Raw genomic sequence first — 17672 nt, forward strand, 5'->3', positions numbered from 1 at the left:
GCTCGATGAAACCGTGAAGCCATATTATTCTCTGCTTAAAAAGGGCTCCAATTGGGTTCATTACAAAATAAGGGTTTTTCCCCTTTGCACATGAGTATAATGTTTCATTAGTGACTGGTTATATAAATATAAAAAGCTGCTCTCTCCTGTTAATGGTTTGGCTAATTCAAAACCCTACTAAATGATGAAATTTGAGTGGCATTTCGATCTATAATGAATGCTGTATGCATTTGGAATGGAGTGATAACTGATCATTTGTGAGAACTTTACCCTTTTTATCTTTACACCGAGGTTGATTTTACATTAGCTGTGATAATTTAATATAGCTTCAGCACGGAAGGGCCTTTCATGAGTTGAGACAGTTGTCTTTTGACTCTACCACAGTTGCCTAGTTTCTATTGATTCTTAATTTGATGGAGGTCTGAGCACTTTTCTGTGAAATCATTTGCTATCTAGATGTCAGTCTAATGGTTATATTTTATTCTTTGGGTGTCAATGGAAGTGCATTATTTAAACTTTATCACACTTAATTATTAACTGTACTGACATTGTGTGTTATAGACACTGAGGGTTCACCCCTTTCTAAATACATCTTTACAAATTTCAACATTAGAACTGCAGATTGTAATTTAAAACTGCCAGTATAAAATTCACTCTTAATGAAAGGTCTAACAAAATTCACCATACAAATACTGTAGGACAAAACTTTGAATTTATAAAATATTTAAGCTCTGTATATTTCATTTGGAAAGAACACAGCATATTTTTAACAAGCTCAAATTGAGAGCATTAATGCTAAATTGGTAGCATCAACAGAAATATGTCTCCTTACATTTTAATATTATTATGCTGCTGTTTATGTGTAGCGGTTGATTGGTTTTTATACAAATTATCTTAAAATAAGCAGTTATATTATTGATTTAAATATTTTTTGAAATAGGATCAAGAGAAAATTTATTAATGTATTAAATAACTAATAACTTATCTGTTATGCAGATAAGTCACTACGGAGTAAAGTAAATTGAGAAACTTAATTTTACATGAGAGTTAACTTAAACACTATATGAAGCAGGGAAAGAGCTATAGAAAAGTGGACATCCAATAATGTTGATACTCAGAGTCAATGAGAATATTTATTAGATAAAAGTACCCTTGGGTTATTAATAAATATATTAGTTTATTCTAAGTGAATATTATATCAGAATAAGATTTTTATTATAATTTTATTAGTTTTTTTAGAAAAGATAATTTTAATTTTATCTAATATGATCATTTCTCGAGTTGAATACAATTTACTAAATTTCCTGAAAGTTACTTTGCATATAAAAATATATGTATATAAAATCTTTAGTGAGACATGAAAATATGTAACAAATTCTTGAAGGCTAGAAATATGTTGTGTTTAAAATTTAGCAGTGTTTCAAATCCATATTATATGGAGAAAATGATAGAACTTATAATCACCCTTTTTCTGTCTTATTTGGGGTTCTCCAGGTACATTGGGATGAAACTATAGCAATAACATGCAACAAAAGTGCCTTATCTCCTATGTCTTTATTAACTGCTGTGTCTCAACCTACTGCTTACAAATGAAATTTAAGTTCATAGATTTTACATAAAACATTCTTTTATGGGTCCTGAGTGATAGTGTAGTGGTATGGCATTTGCCTTGCATGAAACTGACTCACAAAGACACAAGTTCAACCTCCGGCATCCCATATGGTCCCCCGAGCCATGAGCAATTTCTGAGTGCAGATCCAAGAGTAACCCCTGAGTGCCGCTGGGTGTGGTCCCCTCCAAAAAACAACAACAAATTCTTTCTGATATAAAATATTTATACAAAATATTCTCTGATAAAATATGATCAAATTTGAATATTGCACAATAACCAGCATAAAATATACTAAGTTGTCATATAAGGAATAACAATAGATAATTGCATATGACCTTGAGCTAATCAAAACTGTGAATGGAAATGACTCACATATTTACATTTCTGCCATCAATGGATTAAAAAATATACTATTTTGAAAGTATCTTAAATATAAATAATTTAGGAAGTTTTTATAAAGATTTCTGAAAAATGAGAAAGACAAATTAGCACATCTTCCCAGAGACTAAACTTCTTCTTTCTCAGATTCACAATCACTTCTACTTTTAGCACATTCATGTTGGAGAAATTCAATACTTTTTCTTAACGTATAAATGGAATCAACTCTACCTGATTGCTAAGAAATAAGTGCTTATACAAAAAAAAATTTTAGTAACAATATTTGTTTAGTATTTATGGACAGAGTTGAGCTCATGCTTAAAGAACAAAGGTGAATATATGGAGGGGTGGGGTCTTTTTAGGCAATAGGTGGGTAGAACAAGAGAGACAGTTCATTAGTCACTAGGCAGGAAATTATCCCAAGGTCATCCTGCATGCATCACATAGAAGCAGTCTGTTTCTCACAGCATTTTATTTCTCTTCCTTCTCAACTGTTCATGACATAGACAGGATCAGGGGTCTATTTCCCTCATAAGAAGTAGCATAAAGATGCTGGAACTTTTGTGTCATCTCCAGCTTCAAAGCGGTCCTCTTAATTCCCATCTGATATGGGGTTAATATAAAAGATTTATAGGTAGTGATAGAACTTAGCAAGGACAAAACATTTAATTCCATCCAAAAGTGGGGAGAAGAAATAAACAGATACTTATTCAAAGAAAATATAAAGGTGGCCAAAAGGCACGTGTAAAAATGTTTCATATTACTAATTATCAGGAAGATGCTAATCAAAACAACAATGTGATATCATCTCACAGTACAGAAAAAAAACATACATCACAAAGAACAAGAACAACCATTGCTGGCATGGATGTGGGAAAAGGAAATAAGAGAAAAGGACTCGTGTTCACTGTTGATGGGAATACCATAAATGGCACTAAAGTCCAGACTTTCTGAAAACAATATGAATATTCCTCAAAAAAAAATAGAAATTGAGTTCCCATATAATCCAACATTATCATTCCTAGATCATTCCTTAAGAGCACAAACCACAATACAAAATTTTTAACTGCTCACCTATGTTCTGCACAGCACTATATATAATAATGAGAATTTGGAAATAACCCAGGTACCCAACAACAGATAAGTGTGGCACATGTACATAATAGAATACTATGCAGCCATAGGAAAAAAGATCATGAAATTTGTTTATAGCTAGATAAACAGATTATTGTGCTGAGTGTAATGAGTCATAGGGAGAGGTATAGACATAAAATAATCTCACTCATTTGTAGGATATAAGAAAAATAAGACAGGATGGTGGTAATATTCTATAGAAATTATTGATAAGGAATAGAAAGATCAGCTTGCCACAGAGAGCAGTGAGTTCAGTTAGAGTAAAGTCCACCATGAAAATTATTATTAGAATTTATCATTCTGACAAGAACTGAGTGCTTTAAGGGATAAAGTGATGTGCATGCTACCTTTTAATTAATGATAGCATAAGCATAAGGAAAATGAGAGAGCCTGAGAAAAAGAGACCCAGAGAAAAGCAAAATGCCTGCCACAGAGAGAGGCAGGGAGTAGATAGGAGGGCAACTCATGAAGGGAAAAGTGCATTAGTAAAGGGTGGTGTATATTCTTTAACTGAAACTTAAGTATCAATAATTTTATAACCACAGTGCATAAATTAAGAATATATTATAATAATTTAAAAAATAAAAGGTGTATTAATTTGAAAAAATGAATGAAATAAGAAATTTAGGGAAAATGAATAATAATTCAGTCCTTTTATGAGTAGCTTACTAACTTGTGTAGTTCCAATTCATAGAGGAACTTCACTGGAGAGTCCACTTCACTTAAAATGTGACTTTGAGTTGCTATGATATAGTTATGACATAATTGAAAGCCCAATTTCCAGAAAGATCCTCATGTCATTCCCACCTCTCAAAAATTACTACTCTAAGTATGAGGACCTTGAAATAAAATTATCTATGAGACTTCAAGTATTTTGCACTTGTTCTAACTTTGTAACCATCTATTAATTAGTTATGTATTAAATCTTGCTATTCTTATTTTAAATAAAATTGTCATCTATGTGCTTCCTAACATAGTTTTCCTCATATAGATACATTTTGTTTCTCTAGCAATTTTCAACATTATTACTATGTAAAACTTGTTCTCTATGGCTAGCATTATGTTAAAAAGTAAAACAGAATAAAATGCTGATTTATATGTCTACAATAACAATAAGTTTACTGCAAGGTGCTGATTTGATATGCCTGAAATATGACCTGACAGTTATAGTTTACTTTGTTTATTTGTTCATGTAACTATTGAAATGAATACTGATGAAAGATGTTATATTACCCTTTTATGTTGCCAGGGTAATTTATTTCAGAAATGCCATAAATATAGGATGGATCTATCATGTTTTATTGTTAGAATGAAGCATTATAAAAACATTTTCAATTTTTTAACTATATTTTTTATTTAAACACCTTGATTGTATACATGATTGTGTTGTTTGGGTTTCAGTCATGTAAAGAACACCACCCATCACCAGTGCAACATTCACATCACCAATGTCCCAAGTCTCCCTGCTCCCCACCCAACCCCCGCCTGTACTCTAGACAGGCTAATATTTTCAATTTGTAAAGTTAAAAGTAAAAGAGAATATAGCCGCTAAAAATGTTTACGCATTTTGACCTAGTGAAGTGCAATGAACTACTTAATATGCTTTTAAATCTTTAAATAATCAATACAGCTGCAACTTTCATTTTACTCTGTGCTTATTGCTAATAGCAAATGTTAAAAATGCTCAGATACAAAAAATTGTACACATAGATAGCATAGATTGCCACATAGAGCCTATATTTAAAGATTTTTTTTAAACTCATTTATAAATACATTTGTTTTTCAGAGACTATAAGCAAATGCATGCTCATTTGCAGGCTAAGTGTTGCCAATTCTACATTTCATATTTGATTTGCTTATATGGGAGTGAAGCAAAATAAACCATTGTGGGAGTCTTCTTTCCTATCATTTATGTGTTATCTATAATCTCTTTCAAACGTTCAACTAGTTTTTATAATCAAAATTAGGTTGTCTTAGAACATTTAGTACCTAAACCAATATTTAGTAAAATCATGACTATGAACTGCTGGAAATTTAATGAGAATTCTCTTCACATTAAAACAAAAACATATAATTCCGTGCTTCATAGTAAATAAGTCCTAGCCTAAAAGTTGGCAATTACTACGCGATGAAACACTTAAAAACAACATAGATAGGCACTATGACATTTTTTGTTTGCTTAGTTGTACTAGTAGACAAGATGATACAAATCAGAATGGAATTGAGATAGTCTTTGTGCCCATATGGGTGGGTGGGGAAGAGGAAAGAGAAGGCTACATTAGGGACAGATGCACAGCCTAGCAAACATTAAAAAGGGATTCAGCAAAAATCTGTTCCTTCACATGGAGGCAAACCTACCAGTTGGTAAATTAATTCTATGTACTCTTAATGAGCAGTTTTTCCTTTGGAGAAGCTTCCTTTAGAAACATAGAAGGAGAACTATGCACTGTCAGAAGAAAAGGATAGAAAAGACACCCATATGGTGCAACAAGCAGTGCACTAATGGAAGAGCTCTGTGATTGCTGTTCTCGTCTCTAGTTGAGAGCTTCCACACAGTAAAGCTCTGTCGGCGATTTTTAATAAAGCACTTTTTTTAATTGCTGAGATAAAACATACCATTTCTGGACACCAATAAGCAAGATGAGCTGTAATGCCTGTGGGAAAGGCACATCTCTGACTGCATGTGTCTGGTGTTGAACTCAGCAAAGGAAAGTGCAGTAAAATGAAATTGTGGAGCTGGAGCAAGCTTTCCATTACAGACCACGTGAAAAGTGTGCAGCATATTGAAAGCAGAGCTGAGGCTTTATTATAGTTCTGTCTTACGATGAATATAAAGAGAATTAATTGTGATGTTCAGTGGAAGAATTCTGTTCAGAGATAACTTTCTGAAGTCAATATTTTTCTATAGGTTGATAGGACTCAGAAAAATTTCTATAACACGGGCTTGAAGGAAGAAGTCTGTCACTCAGAAAAGTCAATAATTTTACTATTTTTCATATTATTTCTCCTAACCTTTTATACTATTTTCTATCAGTTGCCATACATAGAAGGCTATTGAAATAGGAAATACAGATCATGAAACAGGAAATTAGAAATAAGGCTAGATTACAGTTTTACAAAGTGTGCAAAGCACTTCCACGCAAATATACACGTTCATTAATTGGTCTATTCATTACTGATTTAAGCAAAATGCAATGGTTCACGAGGGACCATATGGGGTGTAGGAGATTGAAATCTGATCAGCCGTGTTCGAGGTAATTGCATTTCCTGTTGTACCATTGCTCCAGTCCCTGCAGTATCAATTTTTGGCATTTATTTTCAGAAACACCAGTGTGCCTAAACTAGAAGATAGAGATGTAGTATAAAATCCACCGTGTAGTTTTTTTTTTTTACAAAGTAATTGTTACAAGCAAAGAAACAATATACTGATGCTTCCACCAACATTCCAGTGTTTCCACTGGAATCAAAGCAATGCTATCTTGAATTCTAACTGTGCTCTCTCTAATTTATTAATAAATTCTATAGATACTGTTTCCAAATCATGTTTTAAATCATTTTTCTATTGGATCTATTTTATCACACCAGTCTCCCTAGCATGGATTAGAGGTATATTATCTAATGAGCTTAGCTTTCCATTGCATCACTTCTGACTCCTTGAGATTTCAAGCTCATCCTCTTGTTAGGAATTTTTTCCTGCCTAGAGTGTTTGTTCAGAATATATAAAGAAGTCTGCTGTGGACACCAATTTTAGGACAAGATATTTTTTATCATCAAAATTGCAGACCAACTGGATCTCCACAGACTTCTTTGTCCACTATTTATAAGTATCTGATAGTTTCAAATTCAATTAATGTATATGTATGTATTTTATATACACATTTAAATATACAGAATTAATATAGGTCTATATATGTATAACCACATATTAGGTATGTCCATGCATTGCTTATATATCATTGTGTTCTTTACATAAAGACACTCTTATTTCCTTAAAAGTAGGTTCTTCTGTTTCTTGTTGATCTCTGTATCTCTGGCGTTAAAAATTACGTAAAAGTGCATCATAAATTGTAGGAAAATATTAATACAATTAATGATTACATTTTCTTGTGTGATTTTCCTGTCAGATCTTTTTATTGGAAACATGAAAAATATGGATTATTTATATGCTAATATAAACATCTACACCAATAGTCTGATACAATATGTAAAAGAAATCAATGCTAATATACTAATATAACAGCTCAATACATGACTGTTTATTTGGAGGCCAAACAAGCAGTGCTCGGGAACTATGTCCAGTTTTGTATTCAGGTATTCTACCCCAGCAGTGCTTGGGAAAGCATTCAGTTTAGAAAACTAACCCTGAGACTCAGCATGCATTCCAATACTTTGAGTTCTCAATATTTTTTTTTCCTAACAAGTCTGCTTAACATTATTAAGTTTATTTGAAGTTATCTTTTTTAAATACATCAAAGTAGGTGCATCAATTTATGTGAAGCAAAAATAAAACTGAAAAATGTTTGCTATTGATTTTGTTAAATTAACTATAGCAATTTTATAGCAATGATTTTTGACTAATCCTGCCTTCTCCTTTAATATTTCCTAACGTTTTATGTTCAAATATTGGATATTTTATTTAAATTCATCTCACTACTTTTTTCTTTCCAAACCGATATGTATAGGAAGACTGGAGTTCAATAAGTTTAGTGCTATATAAAAGAATTCAATTCGTGTTTATTACAGAACTTTTTCTACTTGATGTTATTAATAACATTAGTAACATTGTTGTAGTTTTGAGGCCACACATGGTGACACTCAGAGGTTACTCTTGCCTGTGCACTCAGAAATTGCTCCTGGCTTGGGGGACCATATGAGACACCGGGGATTGAACCCAGGTTCATCCTGGGTCAGGCGCATGCAAGTCAAACGCCCTACCACTGTGCTACCACTCTGGCCCCACATTGTTATATGTTTATGGTGCTTGTTTTTTTGTTTTTGTATTTTTAAGAAAATAAAGAGTTAGGAAGATAGTTTTGGAGGACTGGGAGCTCTAAAGGCTGGAGTAAATACCTCACATAAACACACACACACACACACACACACACACACCCCACACACAAAACCACCAGATTCTTTCCCTAGCAACACATAGTCCACTAGCACCATTAACCTCTATAGCATGGTATTGCCTGACTCTTAAACACATATTCCAGGCCCTTAATCATCAGGTGTGAACTCTGCATGTACATGAACAACTAGCAAGGCACTTTATACACACACACACACACACAAATGTAGTAGAATAGTGAAAATGAAATTTAAAAGTACATACCTCTACCTCTAGTGAGAAATCGACATATATATCAAACAATATAAGAAAATATTTTCTGAAAAGTAAAGTAAACAAGCAAAAAATCAAATAAAATGCTTAAGAGATATTTCAACTATAAGCATGCATATTAAATATAAGTATCTTCCTAGGAGAGTGATTTTTGGTTTCCTAAAATATTTATTATAGACATTAAAACTTTTTACTACCTCCCATGGTCCTTATATTTAAGTATAGATGATAGTTTCTTGAAGATGAGTTGTATGAATTAAACTCAGAGTCACCACAGGAATTATGTAATTGCATTTATCGCTTTTAACCAAAATTAGGAAATTAATGCAGCACCTAAAGACTCAAATAAAAATGTTTGCATTTATAAGTTTATTGAGAAAAGGCATTTGCTTTCAGATCAAATGCAATAATTATTACTTAAAAGTCTAAATGAAATATTTATGCATAACCAGTTCTAAACTTTTAATTTTGGACAAGAAAACACAGATACTTAGAGATTAAATTCTGTGTTAACTTTGTGTTACATGTTTCGTTACAGAAACTTGATAAACATGCAAACAAGATTTCTTGGTGATTCTCTTATATATCATACCTGCCTTTGTGTTCTGACATATACATTACATGTTCTTTTTTTCTTCCTGAAGCGTTACATTGATCAGAAAGAGATAGTGCAGGGGTAAGGAACTTTATTTCCATATAGATAACCCCACTTCAGATTCTAACCCCATTGTGGTCCCTTGAGCACCATCAGGAGTGATCCCTGAACACAGTGCCAAGAGTAATGCTGAATACTGCCAGGTATGCTCCCCCAACATTTTGCCATGTTTGACTTATATCCTTGGAAAATCTAAAATCATTGAACCAAGTTATCTGATCTATTTTTGGTATAGCTCTTTTAGAGAAATAGGAAATAGTTTATAATATTTAAATAGGCGGAGCTACATAATATAGGATTATCTACTTCAAAGGCAGTTCCTTTTTCTTACTTGAAAATCCACTTTACTTTCTTGTCAGTGTGGAATAGAAAAGAGTATTTTAAAAGGAAAAATGCATACATTTTTTTCAAGTAAGTGACTGTCTTTATTCATAAACTTTCCCTGTAATTACATAAGACTATCTGATACCGCCTACAGTTTAAAATTGCAGTACTTTTTATTTTTCAAGAACAACTTTCTGTCTTTTTTTATTTTATAAGGATCCCATTTAGTATGTTAAACCAGTAGAAGTTATCAGGGAATGGAAAGAGATTTATTCAAATCTAATTTTATAATGGGCCCATTTCTTGAAGAATAAAGGTTACCATAGACTTGGGAAGGAGGCTTGCACTGACAAGTTAAGGTATTGTCAATCTGTAGTTGTAATTTATATCAGAGCCTTGGTACTGTTATTTATTCTTGTCCTATAATCCAAATAGTATACTACATATAACTAAACATAGAAAAGATAAATGTCCCTTTCCTGACAAGCAATGAAACAAAGGCACACTTTTTCTCTTACAGATGCTTCCAGTGGCACTTCAATTATCAGTACAAAGTTTAAGAATTCCTTATTATTTCTAAGGTTAGGAAACATGAATTGCTTCTATAAAAAGGGCACTCAAAAATTCTAAATTGTTCTAATATGCATAATTCTGACTTTTTCTATATGCACTAATAATCCTTGGTTTGTATTCTGTCGTGATAACACTGTTTCTTAGAAAATTAGTGATATGAAGCAAAATGACATGCAAAATTCTGGTAAAAGGGCGAGGTTTTTCTCTCTATTGAACACTAGTCCTTGGAGAGAAACAGAGATTTCTGGGACTCTATAGAGTTAATGTTATTTCAAAAATCCATTTCGAATGAGCCAGAATGCCATTTTTAAAACGAGAAACTGCCACAAAACAATACAGGTTGATAAGTTAGAAATTATTGTACACTGTATTCGTAGAAAATAGAACATACCTTTAACCTGAAAAGCTCGTTATTGGAAAAAAGGTGCTGTACCACTCTTCAGTTTATTGTATATAGTGCTTGTTGAAACTGATTTCATTTTGACAAGGTTATACAGAATATGTTATGCTCTAATAAGCTCCAGTAACAAAATGCAATTGAAAGTTATTTTATTCCTTCATTAAGGAAAGAAGTGATTTTTATTTTTTAGTATTGGATGATATGATTTAGAGCTCTAATACTTTTAAAAGCATTGAGTTATTAAAGATGCTGCATTTTAATTTGCTAATAATCATTTATACTTGATGACTCATAACTGGAATTCTTAAAAAAATAAACCCACCTTACACATGATAAAAGGAAACAGACAATTATTTTGCAGAGAATTATCCTTTTAATTGATTGCTGATTCATATTGTTAATGGTGCTATTATTTTCTTTATACTAGTTTCATTATCAACGGTGAGAAAATTACTTATAAAAAGCCAAGCATGTTTAAAGCATTGAATGAGTTACCTTAAGGAAGCAAGAAGTGTATGATGATGTTTATACCGTTATATTACCATTGTTGGTTTGTAACGAAAAAAATAAGTGATGCAAATTAAATGTTAAAGAACAATTATTGACTATAACTTTTTAACCACTGATGACAAGATGAACTTTGAACTGTTCTGTTTTTATATAATAAGACTAAAATAGTTTAGAGTTATAAAACAGTGGGTAACCCATTATCCTACACGCACCCAGATTGGATTTGATTCCCACACCACATGTGGACATTAGAGCCCTACAAGAAGTGATTGCTGAGTGTGGAGGCAGGTGTTCCTCAAAATCAAAGCATAGTGAGTTGTATTGGTTATATAAATTAAAGAGAATTAGAAAAATCTTGGTTGCTAATATTGCAACACACATATATTTTTCTATTGTTTCATTTGAATGAGGGGTAAAGATTCCCAAGGAATGATTTGTGACCTGAGGATCTCTTCTGGTGATTCTTAGAAATCAGACTGATAGATTCTATGCTGGGAATAGGAAATATATGTTGCTTGGACAACAAGTTCCTAGGGCCCATCAAAATTACAACCAGTGGTGCTTGGGAAGTGAGAAGGCATTTGATTCTGGAAACCAAACTCAGATCCTTGCAGATATGTTCTTGAAAAATGAGGATCCTCTCTCTAACATGCATATTGTTTTGATGTGTTCTACTCTGAAGAAAGAAGAATGTGATAAAGTTATGGAAACATTAATTATCATATAGTAAAAATATAATGATAATTAGTTATAAAGGGTGAATAATAAAATGAAGAAAGCAGCAGTTAATATTTGAAGCATAATCAAAGAATAAAAATCAGTTGCTATTTAATTTATCACTGAAGTATTTATAGAGCAGATACAAATCAGATAAATTTTTGAAGGTATCACTTTAGCAGGTATAAAATTTAAAACAAGACATTCTAATATAGAAACTGAGCCATAATACAAGTTGAGTCCAAGAAATTTGTCTCAAGAAAAAATGGTATTTTCTTAAAGTTCTTTGACTGTAAGTTCAAAATTAAGGTGTCAGCAGGGGGATTTCTTCTGAGAACTCTGTTTTTGGGTGATTGTCCTTCCACTGTAACTTTACCTTGTCCTCTTCCTTTGCATCATTGTTCACATAATTAAAAATAAAATAAATAAAAAAGCAGACATAGGAGGCTATGTAAAAAAAGATAATAATAATTTTTAAAAATTACAAAAACTGGGAGAGATAGCACAGCGGCGTTTGCCTTGCAAGCAGCCGATCCAGGACCAAAGGTGGTTGGTTCGAATCCCGATGTCCCATATGGTCCCCCGTGCCTGCCAGGAGCTATTTCTGAGCAGACAGCCAGGAGTAACCCCTGAGCAATGCCGGGTGTGGCCCAAAAAACAAAAAAACAAAAAAAAAATTACAAAAACTGAATTCATGACATATCCTGACCTAGTCTATTGTTTATAGGAGTTAGATAAATATTTTATTATATATAATGAGCCTATAAGCTTATTGTATATTATACAAATTATGTGATGTATAAAGTGATTGAAAGTCCACTGAACAAATATAGTAATGCAAATTTGGGGTTACTTAAGAGATGAACTCATTTAATCTGTATTTGAAGGATAGTAAAGAAAGTTCTGAGTGTAAAACAGTGAAAATTGATACCTTCTAGAATGGAATCATCTAAATTACTAACTAAAATTAGGTGATGTATTTTAGGGTTCTAGGATTCAGCTTCTTTATGTTAACTCGGCTTTACAAAAAATATACATAAGAATATATACAAGAAGCTAAACGTATATCTAGAGAAAAATTGGCTCTGAAAACTGACCATTTTTTCCCCTAAAAAATGTGGGTGTAAAAGCAGCATGGGTGTAGCTTGGAGTTATTACAATATTTCATACATAAGTCATGCTGGTGAGCATGAGAGACTAATTAATTCAACAGAACAAAGGTTACAATGGTACCTGTATACAGAGTTTAGTTCCCTGATTCAACAATTACTTTGTTCAGACTGAAATCGTACTTCTTCAAGTTAATAAATTCTTTTGCAAAATAACTCAGATTATTTACTCTGTAATAACTTACATAGGTTTCATTTACACTATTATGCAATTGTTCAATGGACTAGACTTCTTTCACTATTAAAATTTCTCATTTTTTTCTTTCTCTTTTCTTTTTTCTTTCTTTATTTTTTTTTTTGGTCTTTGGGCCATACCCAGCAGTGCTTAGGGGTTACTACTGGCTCTGCACTCAGAAATCACTCCTGGCAGGCTCAGGGGACCTTATGGGTTGCCAGAAATCGAAACAGGATCTATCCCAGGTTGGCCACTTGCAAGGCAAACACCCTACTGCTGTGCTATCTTTCTGGCCCCTCATAATTTTATTCTCTTTTCTTTTTTATTTTTTGGGAGTGGGAACATTCCCAGTGATACTCAGGACTCATTCTGACTTTGTGCTCAAGGGACCATATGAATTATATCTGTAGAGTTATGAACCCACTATGTCTTCACTCTTACATCCACTTCATTTCTATATAAAAATTTTCTTTTACAAATAAATATCACTTTATATTTGTTCTAAATTATATTACATTCATTTTACTACACATAAAAGTATGATTATAATTTGCATACTTACATTTTAAGAAACATTATAAGAGCATCATTAATTTTGAAAGATCGCTTTCCAAATACACCAAAACCAAACTCCAACACATTCTCTAGTGGAAAATAAATCCGAAATCTTATTTTTTGCTTATTCTAATAATTATAGATAATTATGTGAAATTTTAAATGTCTTAAATGATTGCATGCTCATGTATTGGGCAGTACTGGATAATATTTTTTCTTGCATTTATTAAGAATACATATTTTGAGGTATTAGTGAGTAAATAACATTATTAATGTATCATTTCCAATCTTTTATCTGCAGGAAAATTAAAATAACATTTTTTATTATTTTGGAAATGTCTTTGTTTATACCTCCAGCCTATGCAAATCATTAGGAAAAATACCAGATGAATTAATAAAGTTTAAAAATAGTAAAAAGAAAGTGTATGTGTACATATACAATATTCATTCATTTCTAATGCTGTTAAAGTAATTTCTAGTTTATGATCATGGTAATTGCACTCCAGGAAATACCCATTTTCCCTAGTGATTAATGTAGCACCACTGAACTTTCAGAAGGTTGTTTTCTTAATTTTACTGGCCAGGAAGCATTTTCCCTGTTGCAAAACAGGTGTAAATATCAATACCCAAAATAAGAGAATACTCTCATGCTGTTTTCTGAAGTTTCCAGCGTAGAGATTTCAGCAGGTTAAAATCTGTGGATTGAGCAGGGCAATTTATCAGTAGTAAAGTACAAGAAAAATTTTGGTGTTACTCAAAGACTAGCTGAGAGAATGACAGGAAGCCTTTTAATAACAAAATAATCTGTCAAATGCTGAATATATAGGAGCTTTGTGACAAATACGTGAAATCAAGTCTCAGCACAGTAATTACAGGTCATTTGTGAAATATTTCTAATTTCCTCAGTGGGTAAATTATATGCCTATCCACTTAGGCACGATTAGACTCAGACAATTTTACTGGGCTTCTCATAGCTTGACACTGGTTACACTGTTAGATTGTTACAGCCTTCTTTGTGCTACCTTTATTTTTCAGCTGGTTCTGAAGGAAAATAAGAATAGTTAAACTCTAAGGTTTCCATTTGTGTTTATATGTTTCTGCATTTGAATCTACTGTAAATTTTCTTAATCTCTGACTAATTATGATTTAGGGACTGACTCAAAAGCCTATAGTCAAAAGCCTCTTCTTGATATGTCAACTAAAATAAATCATAAATCTTTTTGAATATTGGGATACATGCTAGTTGATTCAATACTTGTTAAAGACTCTAGGTACTCCAATAATATTAGAAGGCGTTACCAGCTAATAAGGGTAAGAATTCCAAATCTATATGCTGTACGTTAACATCATTTGTGAGAAAAGGAAATGCAAAATAATAAAAATAACAATTGGCTTCCTTTTGTGTGTGTCTAAAGATTGCTTTCATCATATATTCTATTATTATTTGCCTAAATGAAAAAATTAAAAAGCATTTAACATGCATATACTCATCCATTGTTAACATTTCTTTAATCTTCTAGTGTTAACTGTGTTTATTATTTGGTGTGCTGTTTATTGTTTTTTTCTTTGATAAAGCATGTCAGTTTTTGTTTTACCTATCTACATTTTGTTATTGCATGTCAAAAACTTTTAATGGTTCTGAGAGCAAATTAATTCTTGTCATTTTAAATTTCACCCTAAACACTATGAAATTGTTCCTTATTGTGAAACATTGCTCCTTGTTTGAATTCTATTGGAGCATGCAAGAGATGTGAACAAAAAATGGCAAGAACTGTGTGGTACAGAACGCCTTGTACCAGACAATCTGCTTAAGCCTGCTACAGTTAAACTGAATTAGATACATGTATTTTTAATGTAAATCATTGGTGTTTTCCTTTTGTTTGCATGATATGATTTTGTTTTATGTTTTGTTGTTTTCTTTTCCACTCACCAGATGTTCCCAACACTTTGCTTCCCACTACTATCATCCCCTCCCTTACCTCTGCACCAGTCACAACCAGTGTAGCCATAACCAACAGCCCAACCCCATCTGCAACAACCAGCAGCTTAAGAGGTACAGTATGCTTCTTTATTATGACCTCAAAAACGTGAGAAGGAGTAGTAAGGTGGTACTGGCAAAGGTAAAAGAAAAATGGAGATCTGTATTTGCTTACTGATAAGACATAATTGGGGCAGAGAGTTTAGTGGGTAAGGCACTTGCCTTTCATGTGGCTAATCCAGGTTTAGTCCTTGGCATCCCATATGGCCGGGAGTGACTGCTGGTGTGCTGCCCCTAAAAAAATGATAACAATAAAGTTACCTCAATAATCAAATAGAATTTATTTAAACACAATGGAAAAACTGCTTACATATAAATTTAGTTTAATTCACGAACTGAAAAATATGTTTCAGAACATGGCTAAAGGAAACTGTAGCTCTACTACATTGACCAATTATATTTATTTATTTTGGTTTTCTTTCCTTTTTTTGGTTTTTGGTTTGGGGGCCACACCCAGTGATTCTCAGGGGTTACTCCTGGCTAGGCGCTCAGAAATCGCTCTAGCATGGGGGACCATATGGAATGCCGGGGATCCAACTCAAGTCCATACTGGGTCAGCAGTATGTGAGGCAAATGTCCTACTGCTGCGCTACCAATCAAGCTCCAACATTGACCAATTTAAAAGAAAAATATGGGTCACTGTTTCTTTTATTCTTGTATTTTATTACTTAGCTATGTAGATACACAGAAAGAAAAATATATTTAATAATGTAGAGATGTATTTGCTTTTCAGCTTGTTAGCGTAATATTAATGGCTATTTATTACTTCTCTGCAGCCATATTTTCAAAATACACATAATAAAATCTTTCTAAAATTGATGTAATTCATGCCTTCATTGCAAACTGTTCACCATATTGAACTTTTCACTAAATATTAAACTTGTCATTCTAAAGTGATTCACTTAGTAGAGATACCTATTCTAAAAAATAAAAAGAATATTCTAAGATTAAATGATGAGTTAATACTTAGTTTTTGGTTAATCCCAATTAGTTTACTATAAAGGATTGTTACTTGATGAAAGTTAATATTAAAGAAATTAAAATAATCTTTAAAAGATACAATTACATCATGCTTGTCAAAAACCAGACAGCTGTTTTTCAGTGATTAATAAATGGCAAGGGAATAAGAAAAAGTGAGGAAAACTCAATTTTAAGCTAAGTTGTTGCATAAGGAACATTCAAAAAGAATGTCTTAGTTTATCTATTTTTCCTGCTTATATGTATTTGCGTTATGTTGACATTACTAACATGTGTTAATTTTAACAACTAAACTTAGAATTTTGGTACTTTACATTAATATATATGTAATAAAAATTGTACCAAGGTCAAATTTAACATTTCCTTTTAAATGCAAAGATGGTTCATTTATATTGCTGTAAGATATATTTGATTAGTTCTCTATAATAAATTGAGTGACAAATTTTTACTCATAAAATAATATGATATTTTTTTCTTTTGATTCAGAATATAAATTCTACTGTGTGGTCATTGATTTTGATGTTAGTTTGCATTTGGCTGGTGTGGGGATTATTCTTAGGGTCTGCAGAACTGCCAGCAATTCCCAATTCCCATTGATCTGGATGCTCAATGTGAAGATATGGTCCTCTTTAGACTTTGCATTTTGGGGGAGTCCAAGATCATCCCTAGATGTTCAGGAAAAAATTTAATCTCTGTGATTACATAATTTAGCTCTTATCTGTTCATTGTGAATTTTCCATAAAGATAAATAAAAATTCTTGAAAATAGTTTTTTATTATTACTTGACACACTGAATCCAAGATAAGTATGCAACTTAGAAAAATCAAAATGTATTTCTCATAAATCTATATAAAATGGAAATAAATAAAAACAAAGAAGAAATCGATACAATAATTTGATACTACATATCAAAAGTTACTAAATATTGACTTTGCTTACTGTATTCCAAGTTTTACAAACAATTTAAATGTGATAATTGCCTACTGATACAGTCTCTGTAGTATTATTAAGTTCAGATTATAGAACAAATCACATAATGGAAAAAATATACATATGTGTGTATATATATGTGTATATATATATATATATATATATATATATATATATATATAT

The 17672-nt window shown here is 32.1% G+C and overlaps 1 protein-coding gene across 2 annotated transcripts in view; it reads left to right on the top strand.

The window, feature by feature from the left end:
• Positions 1–17672, top strand: part of CADM2 (cell adhesion molecule 2) — a 1096781-nt gene that overhangs the window by 1005029 nt on the left and 74080 nt on the right. The window contains exon 9 of one of the 2 annotated variants that reach the window (XM_049785499.1): positions 15477–15596. The exons of the other annotated variant lie outside the window; for it this stretch is intronic. Within the exon in view, the coding sequence (XP_049641456.1) occupies positions 15477–15596 (120 nt within the window). The remainder of the gene's footprint in view (positions 1–15476; positions 15597–17672) is intronic. 2 annotated transcript variants of the gene reach the window in all.

This window comes from Suncus etruscus, chromosome 13, assembly GCF_024139225.1.
Source record: "Suncus etruscus isolate mSunEtr1 chromosome 13, mSunEtr1.pri.cur, whole genome shotgun sequence".
Classification (NCBI taxonomy): Eukaryota; Metazoa; Chordata; class Mammalia; order Eulipotyphla; family Soricidae; genus Suncus; species Suncus etruscus.